Genomic DNA, 15,753 nt, shown 5'->3' with positions numbered 1-15,753 from the left:
AGAGGGAATGGGGTGTATGATAGTAGTGAGCGGTGGCGGAAAGAGAGGAAGATGTGCAGTGGACGAGTGATGGCGACAGGCGACGACCCCACAATGGTCAGCTTCAAAGAAAGAGGTGTGTGATGGCAGCAGACAATAATAATTGTCAAGATGGAGCTTGGAGGTTATAGCGACGACGACGGTGGGTTTGTTGGTCTCTTTTTTCTTCTTTTCTTCTTTGGTTCTTCATTCTTCAATTCACCTAGGGTTTCATTTTAATTTCTAAGTGAAGTATTTATATGGTGTGTTTGGTTAAACCTAACTTGAAAAAAAATTAAGCAAACTTAATCACACCAATTCTATATTGAGAAACTTAATAATTTGATTAACAATTAATATGTTTCAATTGTACATTAATTAATACAAATTGCAATTTATGATATGTAAAATGTAAAAGTTTTTATTCTTTTGCATATTACTCGACAATGTGTAAAAACTTCCACATCCTTTAAATAATTACTATGTTTTCAAGGCACCATTGTATATATATAATGTTATATATATTGATGTAATACTACATAAAAATTAACAGTAGTTTTAATTACTATTATGAATTATTGTTAATTTTTGATAGAATTATTATGAATTATTATTAATTTTAGATAAAATTAATATAAATTTTGTAGAATCGTGTCAGTTTATAAATTTTACTTGTGAATACAATACTTGAAATGTGTATTTAATACTATCTATAACATCTAATTTTTTTAAATTTAATGCAATATTAGTCAAGTAAATTAAGTATTACTCGAGTGAAATATTTAATTACTCAAGTAAGTCTTTTTGATACTCAAGTAAAATATGACTTTACTTGACCATAATTTTAATTTAGTCAATTAATAATTATTAATTGAGTAAGATTTATATTTACTTGACTAAAAAATGAATTACTTGATTAATATTTTTTTAGTCAATTAATGATACAAGTACAAAGACTTGTCATTTGATTCAAATTTATTACCCGATTAAAGGATATAGTTAGTTGACTAATATATCATTTAGTCGAGTAATGCTATTTAATCATATATTCAAATAAAATAAATATATAACTAATTAATCTCTTGAATTTTTAAGTTTTATTTGATTAAAAGAATAAGTTCGAGTATAACATTTGTTGTTCAACTAATTAAATATTTTCTTACTCGATTACATGATAATTACTCTCTATTAAGATCACACATCAGTTAATTAATCTCAATACATTCTAATTGAGAAAGTGTATTAAAATTTTACTTTTATTTCTAATCATTAAACATTCTCAAAATTAAACTTAATAAAATTCAATGATATTAGTATAATAATTTAAAGTTTGATAATTTTATGTTAAATAATATATTTATAAAATTATGAATAAATTTATTAATGTATTTATAAATGAATCTATTCACGAGCTATTTGTGAACTTTCTAGTCAAGCTTACTTGTGACCCTTTAATCAAATTAGCTCATGAGTTAACGAGCCAAGTTTTATTGAACTCAATTTCGACTCATTTACAAATCGAATTTTAAAATTAGACTCAAATTCGATTCACTTACCTTAACTAAAGAATTCGAATGAGCAATCGAGACAAACATCGAACTGTTCGCAAATGACTTTGACTTATTTGCGACCCTTGTGCGATGAACCCAAATGACTTCACCACACGTTAGACAAAATCCACTAGGTTTTACTTGGTTGATTAATTCTTTTAATTTTAATTTTATTTTTTTATTTTTTAATCAAATAATAAAAGAAATAAAATGAAAAGTAAATTAGCGTGTCTAATGTTTTTTAATAATAAACGTGTGTCAAAAATTTCATACAATTTCATCAAAGTTGGTTCTTTAGGAGGAGGATATATTTGAAATTGAATCTTATCCCGTACATTAGTAGGGTAAAATAGTAATTATGAGAAAGTAAAGAAAAAAAAGAAAAGAAAAGAAAAGAAAAGTAAGTATGATGTGTTATAAGTAAAAGTCCATTAAAATGTCAAGTCTAAACTAACTCTTTTAGACTTTTAATGAGTTTTTGACTATAACATAATAGTATAATTTGACAAAAGGATGAATTTATAACCTCTAGTCTACAAATCAAGTGATTGGACCACAATAAATTAAGATTCATAGCAATAGATCATAAATTCAATTTCTTGTCTTGCGCAGTAAAATAAAATTTTCACATGTGATTGATTTCCTTTATCAAAATTGAGGATACGAGCGACGAAAGACCGCGTAATAGCGATAATCCCGAAAGAGTGAATTTATATCATATTTCTTATGATTTTATAAAAATAACTCTAAGAGGTATTTATAATTCATTTTTTTTTATTTAAGTACTTAATTTAAAGATATTTTTAAATTATTGTGGTCTACAAATATTTTTATTTTTTAACAAATTTTAAAAATAGTGTAAAATTTAATTTATGCATTTAACCACTGCACCCTTTAGAAACGAAACAGCGACAATGAATTCTCATCTGTTTATTCTATAATTATATATAAGTAAACACTTCAAAATATTCGAATAACTTTTTAAAATATATTTTACTTTAAATTAAGAATTAAGTAAATAAAATTTGAATTCATAACTCCTAACATCAAAAATAAAATAAATTTAAAATTCATTTTATCATTACACTTAAAACTTATTTTAATTATATATATATATATATATAAAGGTGGAGCATACATCTAACCGAACATGCATTACCATCATCTTCTACAACCCAACACGCAAAAAGAAAAGAAAAATGAAACGAAAACAGTTCGCCTATCAACAAGCTCCACGTGGCCAACTACCCCCCTCAGAAGAAGGAAAAAAAAGAGGAGGAAATTAGGAGGGCATGTTTGAAATAGGATCGCCAGCATGGGGGCCCAACACCTCGGTCCCAGAAGAATCATCGACAACGAGGTCATCATCTTCATAGTCACCGTTGATCTGATCAAGCACCAGCACCAAGCCCATGGCGAAGGCGGCATCGAAGCCCGGTTTTACACACAGCGAGAAGACGTCCTTCCCAAGCACCACATTCGACGACGCATCCACTTTGCGTCTGATCTCCGCCACCTGTTGCTTCGTCGCCACCTCCGTGATCGTGCAGCATCTCTGCCCGAACGACCCTTCGATCTGGTACTCCTCCCCCCCGCCGTACACCTCGACCGTCACGCTCGACCGTCCGATGATCGACGATCTCCTCACGCTGAACATGGGCTTCTGGCCCTCCACTCTCTCCCCTAAAAAACCCTCCCACCGTTGATGCAGACTCGGCCTCTGCAAATGGGAAGTTAAGAACCGACCGCAGCGCTTAGACACTCCAATCCAATCCAATTCGAGAGATCTCCAACCCACCTTACTACTAAAGTAGAAGCTACATAATTAAATTAGTTTACCTTGCGGCGGACGGTGAGGAGGCAGCGGCCGGAGGCGTCCATGAGGACGAGCTCTGACTTGTCGCGGCCGTCGGGGCCGTAGGAGTCGACACGGAAGACGAGCTGGCCTTTGGAGTCGTAGACGGTGAAGCCGTCGCCGGCGAAGAAGAGAGAGGTCTTGAGGGCGGTGAGATGGGTCTCCTCCTGGAAGATGAAGGCATCGTCGACCAACACGGCGGGCTTCATCGCTTGGACTGGACCGGACTGGACTGGATTAATTGAGTGCAAAATTTGGATCAAAGGGGAGAAAATGTGGTGAGAATGGAAGACAGCATTGGCAAGAGAGGACGTGTGGCGCCTATTAATATTCTCGGAATTCGGGTGGGTGAAGTCAGTCAGAAGAAGTGGATGGACAGATCGAGATGGAGCACACAGTGATGTCGAATCGGTAGCGATGTGAATGTAGTGTGGACCCGGGTTCGGGTCCCCATTCAACCGATGTCACTCAAATATCTCAATACCTCCCCTTCCCTCCCTTCATATCAAATTAATATCATAACTTTATACGCAACGTACGGAACCAAAATTACATGAAATTCACCACCTTTCCTAAATATGTCATATATTAATGTTTTCTTGCTTATAAAATTTATAAATTAACTAAAAAATACCCCCCCCCCCCCCAACCCCAAAAGATAGGGTAGGGTAGGTTGAGTTTGTTGAGGGAAAAAGTCTTGGGAGTTCAAGAAGGTTAAAGAGAATCTTACAGAAAGGGGGCGAAAAAATAAAATTGCTCTCTCAAACTTTGCAAATTTACAAAGCATTGTCCCTACCCTTGCTCTGCTCGCTCCCCTCCCATGACTGCGCCTTCGTTGCCTTCTCTTCTCCGTAGCGCCTCATCACCTCACGACCATCCCCTTGCTGCCGTCGCCTCGTTTCCGTCACCTCGTCTCCGTCACCTCGCTGCCATCGCCACTTATCCTCACCTCGCGTCGCCTTGCCGACCGTCGCAGCATCTTCCAGCAACGGTCGGTGAGGCGAGGAGAGGCGGCAATGGCAACAAGGCGACGAGGGGCCGCGAAAAAGAGAAGGCAGAGGAGTCGCGGCCATGGGAGAGGAGCGAGTAGAGAGTAGGGACAATGTTTTCCAAATTTGCAAAGTTTGAGGGGGCAATATTGTCTTTTTGCCCCCTTTCTGTAAGACGCTCGATAAACGTGTTTGGTTCTATAGTAAAACTCTTGATGGGGTTCCAAAACCTCTTTGTCTATCGCCATAACGAGGTAGGAACCCTCTATATATTCTACTATAAGACAATTAGTCAGCAAAGGTGATTTGATTCATCACTAGGAGGGTGGGTTCACCTTCGAACATTAATATTTCTAAGTTCACGGTCAATTGAACCCACCATTTCAATACAATTCATCTTCTAACCATTAATAATTGTGGAGCGAGGATGACAATGAGGGTTGGCTCTAGGCATAGGTTGTTTAGGCAGCTGCCTAAGGCCCATGCCCATTTGGGGGGCCATCCCTATTTTAATTTTTAAATTTTAAATTAATTAAAAATAATAAATTTAAAAATTAAAGAGACTTTAGGGGGCATACCCATTTCAAGTCATTATAAAATTTTAATTAATCTCAATCTCCCACTTTTATTTTATCAATAATTAATCCCATAAGCATTAGTATAATTTTTAATTAATCTCAATCTCTCACATTTCTTTATTAATAATCAATCATCTTCTCATAGACATAGTAGTGGCACTCATTCCCTCACAACTATTCTATATATTTTTAATTAATCTTAATCTCCCCCTTGTATGATTATATCATAACTATTTCTATGCGACTGACAATAGTCGCAACTCCATCGTCTTCCTTTGTTTCTCTCATTCTTAATTTTTTATCCATCTATTATTATTGGCATCTACCATCAATCTGCGCAGGCGTAGGTCTTCAATCCAACTGATTTCACAACTATGCATTCTCTTCAGCGATTTCATTTTCGTCTTTATTATCCCGTTGTGACTTATCAAGTATATTTTTTGATTTTTTTATTAGTCTTTAAATTATCATTTAATTATATATATATTTCAGTATTTGTGATCTCTCTGTTATTAGTGAATCTACACTAATAGATTAACGATGATGTCTATTAAAAAATATATATTGGAACAAATTAATTATAATAGTTTAATTGTTAATTTTTCATCTAAAAATGCTAAAGGAATACATTTAAAGTGAAATATTATGAATTTTATATAATAACAAATTTTTATTCGTATTAATTTTATTTTTAATATAGTCATAGAAGGCCCCATAAAAATTTTTGCTTAGAGTTCCTAAAATTTCAAGGCTGGCCTTAATGGCAACTGCCTATTATTAGTAGCTACTCATTTATAATTTTTTTTTTTTGTTTCTATTATCGTCTCTCTTTCTCTTCCCTTATCTATCCTGGTTAGTGAAAGGGAGAAATAGAGAAAAACAAATTGTTAAAAATTTAAGGATAAAATGATCTTCTTCCCTAATTATTTTTTTTTTTATCAATAATAAGTATTTATCATATGCCTGATAACTCAAAATTTTTTATATATTTTTGGGCAACCCTAAAATATGGTGAGCTAAATTTACTCTGATTAAAAATGATTGGCTTTTCCTAAAGTTTGAATGAACTTAATGAAGTAAAGATTATTATTGGGCTCCTAATATGACAGTGATTATGATTTTGAATTTGATTGTAATTAGAATTTTGTCAAATTTGATTTTAAGTGAAATTTATCTCATTTAGAGAAATATTCTCGTGAATTATTTTTCAATCAAGATAGAATTTTCTATGTACATTTATAGATAATTTTAGGTCTATAAATAAGTGTCAAATGTTCTAAAATTAGCTGCACCAATATCATATTAGTGATATTTTGAATGTGATAATATCACTTTTATGCTAACAATATTTATTACATGATATTTTATTTTTTTTATTTGTGACTTTTTTTTTATTTGTGTATTTTACGTTAAGTTTTGCAGTTTAATTATGATTTGTATTTAATCTTAGGGTGCGTTTGATAGAATTGGAAAATGAGGGTGAAATTCTAATTTCATGAAATTTCAATTCACATCCCAATTCCTAGGAATTCCAATTCTTTGATTTCAAGGAAAATATTCACTTTTTGAAGTAAAATGAAATTTAAATTTCATGAAATTAAAAAACTGTTTGATAGAATTTTTTGAAATTTAGATAAAAATTAAATTTTATCCTCATTTTCTATATCTATCAAACGCATCTTTATTGTCACCCACGAGGCAAACCCCACAACGGCTCCTCCAAGTCCAACATTTGCGTTGCATCGCATGTTGACAAATTTTGTGAGGTTTTGGTTTTGGTCTTGTTTTAAGCAGCTGATGAGTTGTTTTGAAATGAATAATAATAATAATAATAATAATAATAATTATCAGCTGTTTTGAAATGAATAATAATAATAATAATAATAATAATAATAATAATAATAATAATAATAATAATTTTGAGCATGCGGAAGTGGTGGGTACATACGTGTTCAAAATAATATTATTAAGAGTTCCGAATGAAGGTGGTTTTGGAGTCAAAGAAGGCGAAGCCTCCTCATCCATCTGCATGCCATGCTTGCATATATGATGATGCTGAAGAGAAGACTCACGAGCCTCGGCACCAATCTGCCACTGCCCCAAAGCCAAAGAAAGTCTGTCTGTCTGTCTGTCTTTCTGTCTGTCTGTCCGTCCGTCCACGCATTCAAAATATATCTCTCTCTCTCTATCTATATAGGAGGGAGGAATATATGGTTGGTAATCGTCCGTCCATCTCCTTGGTAAAACTAGTAGAAACTATACATCAAATCAAAAGCCAAAAGAATATCATATTTTATATGTTCATGGCTGCAATTAATGCCTATATTCGTGCCTTTGACAATTAACCTCTGCCCGCCCGCCCGTCCTCTCAAATCAAAGTTGAAAAATGGAATCTACGTATAACACGGTGCCCACTACTTCTAGTAGTTTTGATTAATGAATGGGCATAAATAATCAAAGTATTTCTATAATCTTTTGAATTAATATATATATATATATATATAGATTCTGGTGATGCTCTGGAGACCTCAATTAACTTGCCCCTACGTCTATGGAATAAAATCCCCCCTAAAGTTCGAATAAGGGAACTGGAGAAAGAAAAAGTTGAGAGGCAGCCATCGCTTTGCACGCACAGAGGTATATTAATTAGTTCTCAAGAGCAATGTCTGGACATGCGTTTATATATATAATATATATATATATAGAGAGAGAGAGAGAGAGAGAATATTATAATATATAATATTATTAAGGGGTTGCCCAAAAAGGAAGAGCCGCATCTCGACAGTATATATGATATATATATGAACACGTTTTGTATGATCGTAATGCGTATAAGCAGCTTTTTATTATTATTATTATAGTCAATTGTGGTATGAGGAGGGGTGGGGTTGGATGGGGTCATGAAATGAAATCTTTGGTTGAGCGAGGTTGGATTGGACGGTGGATTTTGGGCCTTTTTCTTTGTTGCTGGGCCTCATCCGGGGCCCAACCTGTTTTACTTCAACGTTGTGGGTCTTCTCTTGCTTTTTAATTACCGAAGAAGAATGGTGGACTGGATAGGGTTATCTATCTGAATCATGTTACATGTACATCATTTTTGTACATCTTGAACTACACAAGGTGTATCAATGACAAAAATACCTTGCGCCTCTCCATGCGCCTCACGCGCCTCTATGCGCCTCAGAGGGATATTTTTGTCATTGATACACCTTTGTGTAGCCCAAGATATACACAAAGGTGTACCAATAGCATTTTCCTATCTATATATTCTATGCGGTTAGCTCACTTTAACACTAATCTTTATCTTATTTTTTATTATGTTATAAATAATTTACTTAAAAAAAATTATACTTCCTCCCACAACACTCATTATTTTTCTCTTTATTTGACTTCTTATTTTATTTATTTATTAATAAATTTTAATTTTATTTATTTTACCTTACATATAATTTTAATTACTATAAAAATTTATTATTTATTTTATACACACTTAATACATAAAATAATTAAATACACGCATACTCTAAATGAATAATTAAGTATTTAAAATAATAAGATACACACATATACATAATTAATAATCAAATACAAACATATACAAAATTAATAATTAAATATATAAATCAATAATTAAATATACAAAATAATTAGATACACATATACAAAATTAATAATCAAATATGCACATACACAAACTCAATAATCAAATACACAAATTAATAAACAAAATACATAAATACACAATATCAATAGGTTCACTGCCGGTCATTCTGTTCGTCGTCGCCAACGACGCTTTCACTTGTCGTTGGATTTGGTGGTCGTCGACTCAATTTAGTCTTTCACTACGACTGCAATTCGTCTTTTTTGCTCGTCTTCTTTAGATCTATTTCTTATCGCCTCTTTATTCTCTATTTTTCGGCCAATTTTGTCTTTGTTGTGGTTGGTCGGTCTCTTTCGACATTGATAGCCATTGTGGGAAGATGAGAGAGATGGGGAGAATGGTTGGGGAAATTTCAATCGCCACATGTGATGAGGATTTTCAATTTTGCCAAACTTTTAACGGAGAAAATTGGTTATGGCAAGATTCATTAGAGTTAAAAATCTGAATTTAACTCTTTTTTTTTTTTGGCTTGGTGAGTAGATTTTGCCATCGTTGAACGCGGGGTTGCACCTTTAAATTCAATGCAATCTTCCCTATAGATTGTGTGCAATACACATGAAATGAATATGATGATGCTCACAAATTATCCTAACGGCTCCCACTACACTCCTACCTTTCCAATCACCTACCTACTACTCAAATTACAATGAATTAGCTTCAACATACACACTATCAAAATTAAAATAAAATTAATTTATAACATACATTCACATATCTATCTATAATTAACATTAAAGAATCCACACATTTAAAAGTTAAAACAATGTTTTTAATGTATTTTGACCTTAAAGGGTATACCATCAAGAAATATTACTTTTTTTTTTTTTTGTATTTTTCATTTTAGAACAAATTTTTATTTTTTTCCAAAAGGATAGATAAATTTCATGCCAAAAAAAAAAAAAAAAAAACCATGAATTAATGAATGGGTTTTTCTAACCTATGCCCCTGGGGACAGGTTTATGTATTAGCCTTGATCTCACTTCAACCACCTCCACTAATTATTTCTCTACTTTGTTTTTAACACACTAACTATACAAATAACACAACCATTTATTAGGACAATACTATACTACTTATATATAACTTTTCATACTCAAAACCCACCACCCATGCATGCAACATCTTTAAATTTTCTAACCAATTAAACACTTATTCTCTGTCACCTTACCGTCCCTTTCTTTCCTATCTGTCTCGTTCTTTTGTGCAAGCTCTAGCATTGAATGAAATTTTTATCTTATCGTACGGACTTGGGATGTGCCTTCCTAATAAAGCAAGAAGGTTACAAGACCTGGTTGGTTTTATTCCAACCACTTCACTTTATAAAGGAGAGTCCAATTGGTCAGATTGATGCTTGATTTCATACTAAAAACCTAAAATCTGCCAGGTTTGGTTGGACTTCATTTTTTGGGTCCTACTTGATGCTTAATTTCAAGACAAATGAATTTAAGGCATGTGATTTATTAACCTAAAGCTCACTGAGTCAAACTGGACTTTATCTTTCGGCCTTGCTAGGTGACCAAATCTATATATATTATGCTTTTAAGAGACCATAAAGAAAATCAAATAAAATTCTCATTCTTTGGAAATGTTGTAATATTATGACTGATGCACTTGCATAGCCTACAAGTCTTCATTTGCTTTCCAAATTCCTTGCCACCTTTCTTTCGTCCTTTGTAATCCTACCACACATTGGGATTCTTCACAGCTCCAACACTTTGATAAGTATTTGACAAGAATTTCAAAACAATCTTTGTGGAGAAACACTTTTAATGTGTGACGAAAAAGAATTTCAATAAATTCAAGGTGTTTGCATCTACAATTGGCCTCCTTGTCGTTCCAAATGACTTTGTGCTTTTGACCAGATCACTCCTTATGGTGTTGCACTATGAACCCTACATTACTTTCTTCACGAACCATATATTGGATCGCTCTCCCAAACTCCACCTGAAATTTCTTGAAAGAAAATAGTGTCAACACACTATATGTGCTTGCTCCTCTATATATGGTAACATGGTTCTCAAGGAAAATCCCCTATAAATCTCCAACATAGTGTCACGAAGCTATGATTGCTTAACATCTTCAATAATAAGATCAATCCACCAATTCAGAATTCAAAATTAGAGAAAATAGATTAGTAGTATAAATAAGGAAATAATATATTAAGACAAACCAATGTGTAGTGTATAAATACCACAGTGATGCCTACAAAAAGGTTTCAATCATACTAATTAATAGCACTTAAAAAATTCCAAGGTGCAAATTTTATATGGTTATTGGAGTGTTAATTATATGAACATAAATAAGTTCTCTATTTACAAAGCATTTCAATTTATAGGTGAATTGACTAGGCATGCAATGAGTGGGAAAAACATAACATGTTTTATAAATTGGCATAAACATGCATTAAAAGATATACATCGCTTGACAAAAGCGTTTATACTTTTAGATCTTCTTGTAGTTGCCAGCAAAGAAGTACACAATAAGATAGGACGATACCTAGAATTGCTTGATTTGGTATATACCAATCACATGCTTTTTTTCATGTAAGCAATACTTTGCAATGACAAGATCAGGCCATTGACGCTCAAACTCTTGAGGATCATCTAACTTGTGTAACTTATAAAAATCAAAACACCAACTAGAATAGTGATCTCTAAGAACAGAAGTAAAAATTTTGTAGTGATGTGCCATATGCAAAAGCTATGTTTTGTGCATAGCATTTCTTTGGCAATGGCTTCACTCATTCATGGATTTTGATCAGTTAATATTGTCTTAGGTGGCTTTTTCATCAACTTTACAAAAATTTGCCAATAAGCTAAAAAAAAAAAAAAAAAAAAAAACTTTACCACAATCTACTAAAAAAGAGATCATGATAATTAAGATTTATGACTGCTAAAATTTAAATTTGAAGGGTGAAAATATATTTACCTTTTAACCATTGAAATGCTTTAGTTGTTTCATTGCGAAGAAGAGCACAACCAAACAATGTATTGTCCTCACATAGTTATCCACACCAACAAAGATCCCAAAAGACATGTTATAAGAGTTTACCTTGTAGGTTGTGTCAAATAATAAACATCTCCATATTTTTGGTACCAAGCAAAACAATAAGATGGAGACCAGATATGTGTTCTAGCTTTCTCTCTTCATCAAGCGTATAAGCGTATTGGAACTTAGAATATTTTTCTTTGGGACTCTTACAATGTGGCAAAAGGTCCATCACATCATTCTCATAATGCACCCTTTGGAACTTGCTAAAAACATTATGGAAGTCTTTACGAAGGAAAGGAAGATAACCACGACTTGCATTCTTCTCAAGCTCTCCATAGCACGTATTATTTGTCCTAGAATTAATTGCATGTGGGTATTTTGAGATTTGATCCTAGAATTGCGTCAGAGCCCAAGTCTTGGTCTGTGATTCATTCATTTTCATTTAAGATAAATATTTTTGCACCAACTTTATTTAAGTTTCTTATTTTGTATGAAAGCTCAATTTTTAATACATGGTGACCAATTACATTATTAATTATTTGGTCCGATCCAACGTTGTATGACAAATTAAATCGATTATAGTTATTGGCAAACATTGATGGCCGCACATTTGAAGGCTCCAGGGCTGGCTCAAGGCATAGGCCAGCCCTGGAAGGCTCATATATAATCTTTTTAAAAAACAAGTGATGAAAATAATAGTAACCACAAAGATCAGTAAGTGTTGTCACAGATCCATCAAGGAGTTGATTATTTAGTTTTTGAAAAGTTTCTCAATGTCACAACTTCAAAAGAACCTTAGGATGTTTTGAAGTTGGCGTATAAAGGAGTTGACAAAAGCCGAAAGTCCAAACTATTTACAATCTGTTGAAAGAGAATCCTACCTTTGTGAGATCTCCAAAACGAAGATAATACAACAATATTTTCACAATTGATAGATTTGGTTAACAAGATACGAGTTTATATATGGTGAAAAGATTGAAAACAGCTCTAGAGCATATGTCAAATGACAGCCAAGTGATATACTGGGATTAGTACCGGTAGGTCACGACTTCGATACTCGGTTTAGCTAAGGGCCAAATTAAGGCTCATTTGTGATTTATTTTCTCTACCAAAATTGAGGGCACGAACGGCAGAGAACTGCGTAAGAGCGGTAATCCCAAGAAAAGATTGAAGCAAAGCTATTGTTCACAAAATTCTTCAAACCATGCCATTATGTGGTGACTTCCATCATGGAGACATGAACAAGATGATGACTCCAGAATTGCAAGTTATTATTGAAAATCACGTAGATAGAATTAATGAAAGAATGAAAAGTTAGTTGAGGAATTAAGTTTTGCAGAGTAAAGGACAAGATGATCAAAATAATGGTGATCCCAATTAAAAGAGGCAATTGAATAATCAAGGTTGAGTCTGGCTATAGAAGACGCAAAAGAAACAACAATTCATGTGATAAATCTGGTTAAACAAAAGGAGGAGGTAACTCTTATTATAATTACAAACAAGATAAAATTGATATTTAGTGTTATAAATGTAGAAAATATGAACAATAAAAACATATTGTTGATCCAAGTGGTCAAATTATCAGGGTAATCAAGCTAATGTTGTAAACATAGTTTGAGACTTTGCTATTGACATGCAACGCTGCCTATACAAAGAAGAGCACATGATTCTTAGATACCAGTTGTAGCAATCACATGTGTGGACAAAAAGATATGCTCTGTATAGTGACAGCGAGAAGTGAAGTTGAGTTGAGAAAGAAGACCATGTTCTTGAAGGAGGCGGAAAGGCTTTTCTTACTCCAGCATGCCAAGTGTTCGTATCTCAAGTATAGTGACAGATGCTCCAAGCTTTTTCATGCAATTGTGAGAAGGAACTCGAAGAGGAATCATATATTGACGATGCTTAGAGAGGATGGGTCCATGACCAATTCCCTTGGCCAAGTTGCTGATGAGTTTGTTCGGTATTTCGAGGGCTTGTTAGGCACTGCCAAGGCTTGTGAGCCTTTCGATTCGAGTGTGCTAAGTGCTGGGCCGAGGATTTCGATGGAGCAGGCTGCCAGTCTCTCTTCCTGCATTTCCAGCCAGGAGATTAAATCTGCCCTCTTTAGCATTGGAGAAGATAAGTCTCCGAGGCCTGATGGCTTCTCCTTCTGTTTCTTTAAGAGGTCTTGGCATATTTTGGGCGACCAGTTTACTGAGGCTGTTCACGATTTCTTTACTTCTGGTATGCTTTTTAAGCAGCTCAACCATACATGCATTGTGTTAATTCTGAAATCCAAGCATGCGTCCTCGGTTGGGGAGTCTAGACCGATTGCTTGCTATAATGTCATATATAAAGTGATTTCCAAGGTCTTGGCAGCTAGATTGGCCCCCCTATTAGGGTTAGAGATGGCAAACGGGCCGGGCTGGCCCGCCACCAAGTGGCCCGCGAGCCGGGCCAAATTGGTCCGCTTAAAAATGGGCCAGCATATTGCTGGCCCTATCCCGACCCTACACGGGCCTGCAGGCCAAACGGGCCGGCCCAAATTTTTTGTTTTTTTGTTTGATACCATTTTTTGCCCAGAGGTAGGTGGCGTGAGCGAGAGAGGGCGAGGGGTGAGACTGAGAGCGAGAGGTGCGGGCGAGCGAGGGCGAGGGCGAGACAGAGGGCGAGAGCGAGGGGCGAAGGCGAGGGTGAGGGCGAGGGCGAAACAGAGGGCGAGCGAGGGGCGCGGGCGAGGGCGAGATAGAGGGCGAGCGAGGGGTGCGGGTGAGGGTGAGGGCGAGACAGAGGGCGAGCGAGGGGCGCGGGCGAGGGCGAGGGCGAGACAGAGGGAAAGTGAGGGCGAGAGTGAGGGGCGCGGGCGAGGGAGAGACGAGGGCAAGAGCGAGGGCGAGACGAGGACGAGGGCGAGGGCGAGACAGAGGGCGAGGGTGAGGGCGAGGGCGAGGGCGAGGAAGAGGGCGAGGGCGAGAGGCGAGGCTGAGGGGGGCGGGAGGGGAGGGGTTTGTGGCCGATTAGCCGGCCAAGCGGGACAGCTCGGCCCGCCGAGCCAAGCGGGCCGGGCCAAATCGGCCCGGCCTTAAATGGGCCAGCAAAATGTTGGCCCTAGCTCGGTCCCGGGCCGGGCCCATTTTGCCATCTCTAATTAGGGTCTATTGTGGACCATGCTCAGTCTACGTTTGTTGAAGGTAGGAGTGTGGCGGAGAATGTGCATCTTGCTCAGGAGCTGCTTCAGAAGTATAGTAAGAAGGGAATTTCTCCGCATTGTCTTATCAAAGTCGACCTTCGTAAAGCCTATGATTCCATCAGCTGGAGTTTTCTAAGGCAGATTCTTGAGGGTCTGGGGTTTCCCTTATGTTCTCTAAATGGGTTATGGAGTATGTCAGTTCTCCATCATATTCCTTCTTGATCAATTGCAATTTGTGTGGCTTTTTCAAAGGCAAGAAGGGGCTCAGGCATGGCAACCCACTCTCCCCGTTCTTGTTTGTGCTGTGCATCAAGTATCTGTCGAGATTCCTCAAAGCTGCTATGGTGAACTCGAAATTTAATTTTCACCCTAAATGTGGCGGGCTTAAAGATTTGAGGAGATGGAATTTAGCTTTGCTTGTGAAAGTGCTCTGGAACATTCACGGGAAAAAAGACTCACTATGGGTCTGCTGGACCCATCACCAATATCTTGTTTCCTCTTCGGTTTGGGAGTGGGCGGCTAGGAAAGACGACTCCCCCCTTATCAAGAAGTTGCTAGCCATCAGGGATGCATTGTGCATAGAGGCGGGGTCCAACTGCAAGTGTTGCGGTTGCTAACCTGTTGTCCAAGGTGATTGCATTGATCTCCCCTCAGCGTATGATTTTTTTCGGCCCAAGGGGCATAAGAAGATATGGGCCTTTGTCGTGTGGAACCCTTGTCTGATTCCCAAACACTCATTCATTTTATGGCTGCGTGCGAAGGATAGGATCCACACTAAGGAGAAGCTCCACTTTTTGGACATTGATCGGAATTGCCCGCTATGCGGAGTGGCTGAGGAGTCCTTGTAGCATATGTTTTTCCAATGCCCGATTAGCTCGGATGTTTGGGGCCATATAAAAGCTTGGCTGGGCATCACCCGATTGATGTCCACTATAGCAAGCA

At 36.2% G+C, this 15,753-nt stretch overlaps 2 protein-coding genes across 2 annotated transcripts; one reads left to right on the top strand and one right to left on the bottom strand.

Moving 5' to 3' along the window:
- Positions 1–2,662: 2,662 nt before the first annotated feature.
- LOC127790382 (protein LURP-one-related 5-like) lies at positions 2,663–3,767 on the bottom strand. The gene is made up of 2 exons (XM_052319879.1): positions 3,408–3,767; positions 2,663–3,288 (listed from the first exon to the last, which is right to left on the bottom strand). The coding sequence occupies exons 1-2, from the start codon at positions 3,630–3,632 to the stop codon at positions 2,851–2,853; spliced, it is 663 nt and encodes a 220-aa protein (XP_052175839.1). The 5' UTR covers positions 3,633–3,767; the 3' UTR covers positions 2,663–2,850.
- Positions 3,768–13,354: 9,587 nt separating this feature from the next.
- LOC127790918 (uncharacterized) lies at positions 13,355–15,428 on the top strand. The gene is made up of 3 exons (XM_052320649.1): positions 13,355–13,865; positions 14,813–14,962; positions 15,064–15,428. Exons 1-3 carry the CDS (start codon positions 13,355–13,357, stop codon positions 15,426–15,428), a joined length of 1,026 nt encoding a protein of 341 aa, XP_052176609.1.
- The last annotated feature ends 325 nt before the right edge of the window (positions 15,429–15,753 follow it).

The sequence above is a fragment of the Diospyros lotus genome, chromosome 14, assembly GCF_014633365.1.
Source record: "Diospyros lotus cultivar Yz01 chromosome 14, ASM1463336v1, whole genome shotgun sequence".
NCBI classification, from domain to species: domain Eukaryota; kingdom Viridiplantae; phylum Streptophyta; class Magnoliopsida; order Ericales; family Ebenaceae; genus Diospyros; species Diospyros lotus.
This window is presented reverse-complemented; position numbering and strand designations above follow the sequence as displayed.

Bases quoted from the DNA above. Each gene is read 5' to 3' on its own strand.
- LOC127790382 (XM_052319879.1), bottom strand. From the start codon at position 3,632: ATGAAGCCCGCCGTGTTGGTCGACGATGCCTTCATCTTCCAGGAGGAG. The intron at 3,289-3,407 runs GTAAACTAATTT...TCCCATTTGCAG, and splicing joins TCCTCACCGTCCGCCGCAAG to AGGCCGAGTCTGCATCAACG.
- LOC127790918 (XM_052320649.1), top strand. From the start codon at position 13,355: ATGCTCTGTATAGTGACAGCGAGAAGTGAAGTTGAGTTGAGAAAGAAG. The intron at 13,866-14,812 runs GTATGCTTTTTA...CGTTTGTTGAAG, and splicing joins TCACGATTTCTTTACTTCTG to GTAGGAGTGTGGCGGAGAAT. The intron at 14,963-15,063 runs GTCTGGGGTTTC...GCTTTTTCAAAG, and splicing joins TCTAAGGCAGATTCTTGAGG to GCAAGAAGGGGCTCAGGCAT.